The following is an 11230-nucleotide window of genomic DNA, read 5'->3' on the forward strand; positions in this document are numbered from 1 at the left end:
TGAGCAGGCAGACATGCCAGAAATCTAACTAAATGCAAAAAAGTGAAAATTTCATCCAATGTCCCATTTAATGTGAATGATATAAACTGCAATGTATAGTCCTGATTGCAATATTGAGGTTAAAAATACTTTACGAATAATCTGTAGCCATATAAACTACATAAAAAACGTATTCACATAACAATGTTTGGTTATGTCTTAATAAGATGAAAAACAGGATGCCTGTCAGTATATTAGATCCTTCAGTTAGGTCTTAAAGTAATAGCAGCCTAATATACCTGCTGCTGTCTGTGTCATTAATGTTAATCAAACAACAAAAGAAAAGTAAAAAAAAAAAAAATCACCCTTGACCAAATCATTTTTGTAGCTTTAATAAAAATGTATTTATATTTTTATTCATACAGTGTTGTATTTTACACTTGATTTACATAATTTGTATTTTTGTTCTTTTGTATATATTAGTTCTGTTTCAATATGTATTTTGTTTCGATTTGACCTATTTACTATTCCTCAATATTAGTTGCATATATTTTTACTCAATATTATTTGTATATTAGTTGTTGGGCTTACTGGTTTTTACTGCTCGGTAATGCTGGGTACACACCACGAGATAATCGGGCTGATTTTGGGCTGATTTCTCCCCTTCCGACAATCCTAGGTAATGTCCCGATTATCTTGGTGGTTCTAAAGATTATCTTATCAGATTTTCCTGTGGTGTGAGGTGTGTTAAGAGTGACTGAATCTGCTCAGAAGAATGTCGGAGGCGCAAACATGTTGAATATTTGCAATCCGAAATCCTGATGTGTGGGGGGAACATCGCGGCACACCACACACTATAGAAACAAAACGGTTGGATTTTTTTGTCCTCATGTTTGTGGTCTCTCACATTTTGAAGATCTTATAAGATTTTAAAAATCTTTTAATGTGTACCCAGCATAATTTGCAAAATAGTCCTAAAAAACAAAAAAGCAAAAGAGTCATAATGAGAATGTGGATCAGGATCCTTCTTGAAAAAAACTGTGGTACAAATTTTTGCCATATCACCCACCCCTACTCTGTTGGGCCTAAAAGGTGTCCTTTTTAAAAAACAAAACAAAAAAACATTCAATGTCATGTACGCTACCATGAGGTGTCGTTTGAGTATATGGAGGAGGTCGCCTATCATTTCTGGCTATGCTTTGTACCATTTATGTGCGCCATACATGAATGATATTTCAAATTGTGTAAGCATAAGAGATGACTTTAAATTGTGAAAAACAGAAAAAAATAAAAACCTTAGCAAACACAGCAATGCCCTGGCAATCTTTCTAGAATAATGGTAACTTTTGCATGGACAAGCATGACTCACATTTTCTTCAGATAGATAAAAATCTTGTTTAGTATAAATGTTCTCTTATATATTCACATAACACCTGTTTATACCGTTATAACGATATCATCACAAGACAAAATGATGCTTAATACATGTCATTTTAAAACTAGCACTGACATGTCAAAATTTAAAAAGCTATGTCATTATAATACTTATATGCAGAACGTGGTGATTTAGTGCCTCTAGTTAAACAAGTTATTGTGTTAGTGATATCTTTTGTTCAACATGTAAGTCATTAGTAGTTTTACCACAGGCCTGAATCATTCACATTCCTGCACATTCCATATTCATTTCTTGTTCCTGTGCAGGGAAAGAAACGAGTGTTAGGACTGGTGGAATGATGATTACAGTGTGCCTGACTGGCTGATAGAATGTTTTCTGACTTAACAGAAATTCCTGATGTATTACTATAGCTTACACAATTTATAAATGACCTTGCAATGATGTTATAATTCATATAAATAATTACATTAAAGCACAAGAGTGATGTATTTAAAAATAGCTCTATTTATACCAGTGTATGTGGTACCATCATAGATACCATTATATTTTTTGTATACTATTTTTTATAATGTTTTTTGTTTTCATTTTAATTTTAGTTAAAGGTTTAGTACATTTGTTGTGTTTTTATTATTTTTATTTGTATTTGTTTTAGTTACTTTAGTACATCAAGAGAAATGTTACCCTAACAACTAGCTGTTTTTTTTTTTTTGGTTTTAGTTTTAGTTAATTATAATTTATACACAGTTTTTACAGTGTGATTAGATCTTTTTATTTTCATGGTCATTATTACTGTGTTTTTAGGTAGGGCTACACAAACCTCAAGGAGACAACATACAGCTGTATGTTTATTTTAATAAAATTATTTGTTTATATATCTTTCCACAGACCCCCAGCAGAACTTTCACAGACTTGTATGGGGTCTAAACTAACTGATGTATGCAACCAGTTTTGCTCTGGTCATTCAGTAATGCGGATTGTAAAAATAATTATAAAAAAATCACCAGAAGCACAAACCTGCAAATGTTTATTTTGGTTCATGTGTGTTTGAGGCTCAGTATTAGCCATCTGTTTCATTACCTTAAATAAACGCCCTGCTCCTCATTACAGAATTCCTTACTGACAGCTCTGCTTATCAGCTGAGGATTTAATGAGATGTTAATGTCTTGTTAATGAGGTGGTTCAGAAGTTCAAATGCAATGATTATTCTATGCTGTTGTCATTACCTCTAATTACTCCTCCTTACAAATGTGACCAACCTTAATTTAAGTCACACTGTAAAGATTGCCATATTTAAATAAGGTGTTAAAAATACCTTGTGAGATTCATCCTAAACACTAAACTCTCTGTCATGATACATGAGATTCTTCACACTCTTGAGCTCTGAGCTGTGGATGGGGTGGAGATGAAAATGTGAATATATACACCATGGCTGCTTAAGAGAGAAGCATCATAGAATTGCTTCCAGACTTGAGTTCAAGTCAGTTTGGTGCAAACACTCTCCAGATACATTCAGGAACAAGAACTGCAAACATGTAAGTATCTATCTATCTATCTATCTATCTATCTATCTATCTATCTATCAGATCACCAAAAATTCACCTATTTCAATTCAAGTGTTTTCAACTGCAATTACTGCAAAACAAATTACTGTAAGTGACCCTAAAGGGTGAAACTACAACATACACTCAGTCATATGGTATAGTATCTTGCATTGCTGTTTAAGTAACTGAATGTTAAAAGTATGCTACTAAACAGAAAGAAGATTATAGTGTTGTTATTCAGTGATCAAACCAAATGTTCTCATTACATGTTACAAAAATCGTGTTTTGAATGAATGATTATGTGGACTGAAAATATATGTAACTGTAATGAAAGCATGAGATCTGATATTGAAAGATTGACTAGCAGTGTTACAAGTGTGCTCAGTTTGGATTTTGAGTTTTGAAAACGTACATCTTTGATGTGTAAACTGCACTTAAATTAATAATAAAAAAAAAACGGTAAACTTTGTTTAGTAGAAAGTTTCAATAATATTCTCTCTTTTTCTCTCAGGAATCCACATGTAGAAGTTAACGGTAAGAGCAATACATCTCAATAGTACATATTAACAAGGTCTGATCGCCATTATTTTACACTGACAAAGCTGATATACTGTTATTGTAGTATTGTAAAGTAAGTTTGTACTGTTATAAAAAAAACAAAATATTTGAACTGTATCTACATCCACCAACCGACAGTCCTTCAGTCTGTTCTGAATTGTGATGTTTTTATGTTTCACAATGGTTGCACTCTATCTCAATCTGTCTTTTTAAATACATTTAAATGCATTCTAGGAAACATCTGATCGGGCACATGAACCCGAAACCAGCATAGAGACTGATTTGTCAACACTTAATGCCTAAATTAGCTTGAAACCTTAATGTTTTTTTTTTTCAGTTTGTCTTAATAAACTTTCCTTATATGACTGATTTTTAGGTGCTGTACTGCAGGTACGTTCTATTGATCTGATCAGGGCCAGGAAAGGACAGAATCGACAGGAGCATCACACAGATGGTTTCTTTAGCAATCATCTGATTGTCCGTAGAGGACAGTGTTTCCAGATGTCTGTTGAGCTCTCTCGACCCTTTGTTCCAAACAGAGACCAACTTCACCTGGAGCTGAGACTTGGTCAGTCATGGCTTTATTGTCCTTGATGTTGTGATCTTGTTCTCCAGCACGATCCTGTTTACACCTGCCACACCAGCCATCTCTGATTATCTGATGAGAAATGTACATGCTTTTGTATGTGTGTTTTGCAGGAAATGTCTTACCAGTACACAAGGACAGTTTTGTGATTGTACCACTGGTGTCGGAATTCAGGAAAGAAGCCTGGGAGGCAAAAATCGTTGAACAGGCAAAAACCACAATCAGACTGGTGGTTTATTCCCTTCCAACCTCTTGTATTGGACGGTACAAACTCAATGTAGTAACAAACTGCCCAGCGGGAAAGGCCACTTCACCAGACACTCCTGAAAATGACATTTACGTGCTGTTCAACCCTTGGTGCAAAGGTATTATCTGAAAAGGGAGAAAATAAGAGGACACTCTGGGTGTCTCTATCACTGAATAATGAAAATAACATTTAAGCTTTCTCTCTTTCTACTCTCATCAGATGACTCTGTGTGCATGAATGATGAGATGGAGAGAATTGAGTATGTACTGAATGATATGGGCAAACTCTACTATGGAACTGAGCAACAGATTGGTACCAGAACCTGGAATTTTGATCAGGTAAAATTTCAAACACAGAAGTGTGTTTAAATGTATCCAATAGTTGTTTTAATATTTTAGTAAAATGTATGCTTCCTGATATCGGTCGGTTATTTTTTGAGAATTCTCATCATTATTCTGAGAATGTTCATCATGTGTTTGATTCCCCGAGAATGCACGAACTGCTAAAATGTGTAGTCTGAAATGTAAGCTGCTTTGAATAAATGTGTAAATGTTAATCAGTCATTTAACAGTGGATCAATACAAGACACGACTTGTCAGCTGATTATTGATGTAATGTTGAAACATGGTTGCAAAAAGGTTCTCAGACTTTAGAGGTAAAGGGAACATTGTCCAAAACCATCATGCACAATGTTCTGAGATTCAAAAATATATTCCTAGATCATTCTGGGAATCGAAACTTGTTAATTAGGATTTATTTTTAATTTTCTGTATGTGCTTGTTTCAATCTTTCCAACTTCTGATCTGTGATTCTTAGTTTGATGAAGGAGTCTTGGCTGCGTGTTTCTTTGTGTTGGAGAAGAGTGGCAGCCCTTGCTCAGGATGGGGAGATCCTATTAATGTAGTCAGAGTGGTATCTGCCATGGTGAGACTTTATGCTCTTTTTACCTGCATCCAGATTTATCCATGCTCTGCTGTTGTGAATGTCTGACAAAGTTTGAAAATTAGTCATCGTGATGATGTGAAGCAGATGACAAAATATTGTCAATGTTTCAGGTTAATTCCAACGATGATCAAGGAGTGCTGATGGGTAACTGGAAAAAGACCTGTGAGGGGGGAGTTTCTCCTACAGTTTGGAGCGGCAGCAGTGCCATCTTGAAACAGTACCACAGCAGTGGAGGAGTAACTGTCAAATATGGGCAGTGCTGGGTCTTTGCTGGAGTCACCAACACAAGTAAGATACTGAACATTATTAAAAGTTCATTTCCCCCACATAATATTTAAATTAGCGCTGCACAATTAATAGTAAAAAATTGTGATTATGATTACAGCAGCTGCGAATAGAGAAAAGCCAAAAAAGCCGCAGAAGTAGCATAAGCTGTTTTATTTAAATGTGTGAGATTTCCGGTTCATTAGCCGCTGTAGGGAAATAACGAGAAGAATAACAAAGTAAACAGTTAAACTGTTTGCACTACAAGCCAATGTGTTCATAATAATTAAGATAATATGGTAAGACACACCAGTTTGCAATATCAAGCAGCAAACGGATGAGACCGGAAGCCACACGCATTAAATTTAAAAATTCCCGCGCACGTTCTTAAAGGGGAGGTCTAATGCTATTTCATGCATGTTGAGTTATTTACACTGTTAAAGAGTTGGATTCTCATGCTAAACATGGCCAAAGTTTCAAAAAACAATATGAATGTAGAACGGAGTATTTCTGTGTCAAATATACTCCTTCCGGTTTTGTACAAGTTTCGGTGAGGGTTTTTTTTTTTGAGCTTGGCTCTTCGTGACGTAATGAAGGGTGGAACTCCTTGTATGGGCATTTCTCCCGGAAGAGCACGCCCGCGCACACACATCGACCAGAGCAAGAGCGCGCCCATCAACGCGCTTCATTCGGCTGCACTGAACGGGACTCGCTCGCGAAGAATGTCTCCAAAGAAGTGTGTTTTTGGCTGTAAGGGAAAGATAACCTTGTTCAGCTTACCAAAGAACCCAGCGTTACGTCAACAGTGGATGCAGTTAGTTTTTTTCCGGGACAAAAACAGAGTTTTGCAAGTGTGTTTGTTGACGAACGTTTTATAAACAAGGCCCAGTTCGGCGCTGGATTTGCACATCATTTAATACTGAAAGATGGAGGGGTCCCAGCTATATAAGATCTCGGTCATGATTCAGAACTGCAGACGGTAAGTGAAACAGCATCAAATGTCTGTGTTTTGTTGGCAATCGGGCAAGTGCTCGTCACTCTTTAGCTCCGCCCACGGCACGCCTCCAGGACAGGGGCGGATTTAGTTAATTGGGGGCCCCAGGTATAATATAGGAATGGGGCCCTATACATTTGCACACATTTTCCTAGATCAACCTTGAGGTTCCATTTTGTTGTTTTCAGCGTAAGCCTGTGTGCAAAGGCTGTCTAATTCTAAACTTTAAAATACATTTATTTTTAGTTGTTTTAACTACAAATTTAAATAAAACTGAAAAAATAATGAAAAGGCAATTATACATTTACACACCTAAAATACATATATCAAGAGCATGCTCACAGATGAGAACAAAACCGCGTTGGATGAAGTGGATTAAAGCCCTGCACGGGTCTCAAATATAGGCCCTAGTCCGTCTTTTTTCCCCTTTTCCCCAAAAAAGCTTATACTAGGCTACTGTTTCAGCTATTCAAATAGTTCAATTTTGTATGTAATGGAAAAGTGATTATATTTCGTTTGTTTTTTTTATAAAGTAAATTTAGAAAAACATTTGGAGTATTTTCTGTTCATAATCGATATGTTAAGTATTTATATTTTTTATCCATGCAGCAAATGCTTTAAAAAACAGCTTTAAAATTACTTTATTGCATTCCAGACGCTTTTAAAGCACTTTTCACTATAAATTTTACGGGTAGCTTGAATGTAAACATAGTCATGAATTCGTTGTATTCCCATTTGTAAAATAGCCAACAAATTAATTGTTGTAGGCTAACCCGATCTCATGAAAGTGCGTATAGCACGATTTTCTGCTTCTATTTGGTGTAATATTTCTATGCAGAAATTGACTTTGGCATGCAAAAGACTGATAAATTCATAATTAACGGCATGGGTTCAGTAGACAGAAATACGGGACACACAGGCCTATAATAACTGCTGAAATGTTTGCGGGGCAAATCTCCGATCAGTCTGAGCGCTCATGGTACTCACAGTGCGTACAGCCGTACACACCTGCAGGCGCCACAGACTCAGACGGTTGTCATAGTAATAAACACCGTAAACAGCAAACGTTCGCGTGTCCGCGCTTAATGCGCATATCCTATATGAAAAGCATTTTAGGGGGCCCTTGGCTTTTGGGGGCCCAAGGCGGTCGCCTACCTTTGCCTAATGGGTAAGTCCGCCCCTGCTCCAGGAGCTCGGCTGTTTTCGGAGAGAATCGAAAAGCTGTATTTTTCCTTTATAAATATGATCAAACTAAAGACTCTTTGGAGCTATGAACGATGCTATACTACTCTATAGGTACTCAAGATCAACATGAGATTGGGTGAAACTGTGTGTGTTATGTCCCCTTTAAGCGAAAAATAAGGTGGATATCGGAGTTTAATCGATTCTGTCCACCGCGCACTCAGTGCGTTCTACTTTCGTAAATACCCGTTATAATGAATAAACTAGACACGACGTAAATCAGATATTCTTTGTAGAGCGCTTCATTAGTAGGATTTTTTCGTGATAAATTGAAGTGAAATCCAAGGGTTTCTTTGCGGTATCAGGCTAGAGCGAATTCTGTTCACAAACGAGATTACACTTGTCTTTTCTATGCGTATGGACATCTAGATGGCATTTTTTGCCAAATGGAAGCGGGACCAGAAAGGTTGGGAATGAAATCTGCCGCATTTTGTTGATGTTTCTCTCTTTTTGTCCTGACAGTGCTGCGGTGTTTCGGCATTCCCACTCGTCCAGTCTCAAACTTCAGTTCTGCTCTCGACACTGACGCTTCCTTGACTACAGATGTTTATTTAGACGAGAATTTTGAAGAGATTAAACACCTTACCCGTGATTCAGTCTGGTAAGAGTCTTGACAGTGTTATTTTACTATCACTCAGATTCTATTTTAGCTTATTAATATTAAGAATTAGTTTTATATTTTCTGTCATTTTCATTTTGAAGTTTCAGTCATTTTGTTGTGTTTTGTCATTTTTATTAATTTTTATAATTTTTCTGTTAATTTTAGTTATTACATCAAATTAAACAGCATGGATGTAAGAAAAGTTGCCATCTAGTTTAAAGGGGTCATATGATGCGATTTCAAGTTTTCCTTTCTCTTTGGAGTGTTACAAGCTCTATTTGAAAAATAATGTGTTTTTTGAACATTAAAGCATGTCAACATATTCTGTTGCACCAAATACACAAATTAATGATCTTTAAAATAGCATCATATGACCCCTTTAAATAAATATATAGGCTATATTTTTTATCTTGTATATAAAATAGAATAGCCTATTCATCATGGTAAAAATACATATTATTTTTATATAGTATAGGCCTATTAAGCATATTTAATGTGAACATCTGTTCATTAAGCCTTCTGCTTACTCCATCTAGATGTATATTACTTTAAGTTTTTCTACTTTAATTCTACTTAATTAGTTTTTCTAAATGTATATTACATTAAGTTTTTATTTAATTCTACTTATTTAATTTCTTGTGTATATAAGCATGTATACAGTATATGTAAGTACCTAGAGCAGTACGCAAGTACCTCCAACCTTAATTCATTTGAAAGCTACTTTTTAAAAATGAAAGTAGCAGAGAGCTACCCATGTTATACTCTTAAATAATGTACCAATCCAATTCCAAACTGTTATACACAGTATTGTTAAAATGTGCTGAAAATGTTCAAAAAGTACCGATACACACACTGAAATCATTTCACCAAGTTTTATGTAGGAAACCAACAAATAAAATAACCAGCACTTTGCATGGTTTGTTTGCATAAACATTGATATAAAAACTTTAAAAATGATAGCCAGATTTTAAATGAACAAAAACATGTTATCTACTGACATGTACTACATGTTTATTTTATGTCAGTTAATTTTTACTTTATTTCAAGTAACAAAAATATTTGTGATATTTTTTTTTAGTGAATAATTTAGTTTTAGGTTATAACCCTGATTCATGTAACATTAGTGTTAATTGTCCTTTTTCTATAATATGGAAGTGCAGGACACTTCAGGAAGCATTTGTGATATCAGATAAGTTGTGGCTTCATTGTTGTTTTAATAATTTTTGTTTAATATTCAAAGTTTCTGCTTTTCTCCATGTAGGAACTACCACGTGTGGAATGAGGCCTGGATGACTCGGCCGGACCTGCCATCTGGTTTTGGAGGTTGGCAGGTTGTTGATGCGACTCCTCAGGAAACCAGCCAGGGCATCTTCCGCTGCGGCCCCACCTCTGTTGCTGCGATCCGCAGCGGACAGGTCTACCTCAAATATGACACACCCTTTGTTTTTGCTGAAGTATGCTAATTCATCACAAATAATTTCACTACATAATTGTATAGATTTATAATATGGTAGGTGTTAGTACTAAATATTTGGTTCTTTTTATTTGTAGGTGAACAGCGATAAAATCTACTGGCAGCGCAAAAATAACGGGACCTTCGCTGTGATTCGGGTTGACAAGAGTGCTGTAGGTCACTCCATCAGCACCAAAGCTGTCGGCTCAGATGAACGTGTAGACATTACGCACCTCTACAAATATGCAGAAGGTGAAAATCCTCATGAAATCTTGTGTCAGTTAAGATATTTTCGCGTACACATGACAGAAACATTTACATATGTTTGAAAAGCTTCATTTAAAAAAATACAGATTATTTTGAATATAAATAATTACTGGTTAAAATTTTACTGACATTGTCACTTGAAGACTATATATATATATATAGAGTGGGTACGGAAAGTATTCAGACCCCCTTCAATTTTTCACTCTTTGTTATATTGCAGCCATTATAATAGCAAGATGCATTTGTGGGAGGTTTAATCCAAATATTGAGGAGCTGGTATCCAAATATATAAACCACACATTAAGCTTTTATTTTATTATTTATTTTATTTTATTTTACTTTTTATTTTAAGTCTTTCAATGTCAAATTTATTTATATAGGACAATTAAAATCCAACAATATGCTGTACATCAAAATGTAAAACGTACAAACTTAACTGCAGTGTTAATTTTGACAGAAAATTTTGATTTAGCTTTAGTCATAGTCTTTTGACTAAAATGCCATTTAGTTTTAGTCATATTTTAGTCATCTGAACCCGATTTAACTGCGGTGACACACAACGTGCCTTTATGTTAAAATGAAATAAAACCACTTCTCATAAAGAACAAGAACGTGTCTTGAAGACATGTCATGTCTTCTTTTTAATGAAATACCAATGGTTATATAGACTAATTATGCATTCTTTATAGCAACTTGTTTACCATATTCTTCATTCTTTCAAGGTTGAAGCCACTAGATGCAGTGCTGCTGCGTAATTCATTAAAAATATTGCGGAAAAAGAGAACATCAGTGCGGAGAAGATCTTGGCTGTGTCCGAAATCGCCCCATATACTCTTAAATAGGGCACTATTTGAGGGGACAGGGAACAGCAGTGGTGTCCGAAACCATAGTGGACATTCTCGAGTGCACTCATTCAATCCCACAATGCACAATGCACTGGAGTGTACAACTGGTGCACGCTCAACGGCTAGAGAATGCCCATAATGCACCGTGAGAGTCACGCGCTGAATGAATTCCCGCATCTCGCCAGAAGATGGCGCCCGCAGCTGAATAATCAATCCGTTCATTTTTACAAAGCGCTCATCCATGGCGTACAGCATAATGTACAACACGGGTATAAATTCATTGTAAATTGATTATTAAATTGTTTGATTAGG

At 35.7% G+C, this 11230-nt stretch overlaps 1 protein-coding gene across 1 annotated transcript in view; it reads left to right on the forward strand.

Annotated features, from left to right (window-relative positions):
* Positions 1–1124: 1124 nt before the first annotated feature.
* The window catches only part of tgm1l5 (transglutaminase 1 like 5), a 14724-nt gene continuing 4618 nt past the window's right edge, over positions 1125–11230 (forward strand). The window contains exons 1-10 of the mRNA XM_016454578.1: positions 1125–1129; positions 3428–3450; positions 3851–4042; positions 4174–4425; positions 4527–4645; positions 5124–5231; positions 5363–5540; positions 8215–8353; positions 9615–9807; positions 9905–10058. Coding sequence (XP_016310064.1) covers positions 1125–1129; positions 3428–3450; positions 3851–4042; positions 4174–4425; positions 4527–4645; positions 5124–5231; positions 5363–5540; positions 8215–8353; positions 9615–9807; positions 9905–10058 — 1363 coding nt within the window. The remainder of the gene's footprint in view (positions 1130–3427; positions 3451–3850; positions 4043–4173; positions 4426–4526; positions 4646–5123; positions 5232–5362; positions 5541–8214; positions 8354–9614; positions 9808–9904; positions 10059–11230) is intronic.

This window comes from Sinocyclocheilus anshuiensis, unplaced genomic scaffold, assembly GCF_001515605.1.
Source record: "Sinocyclocheilus anshuiensis isolate Anshui unplaced genomic scaffold, SAMN03320099.WGS_v1.1 scaffold67, whole genome shotgun sequence".
Taxonomy (NCBI): domain Eukaryota; kingdom Metazoa; phylum Chordata; class Actinopteri; order Cypriniformes; family Cyprinidae; genus Sinocyclocheilus; species Sinocyclocheilus anshuiensis.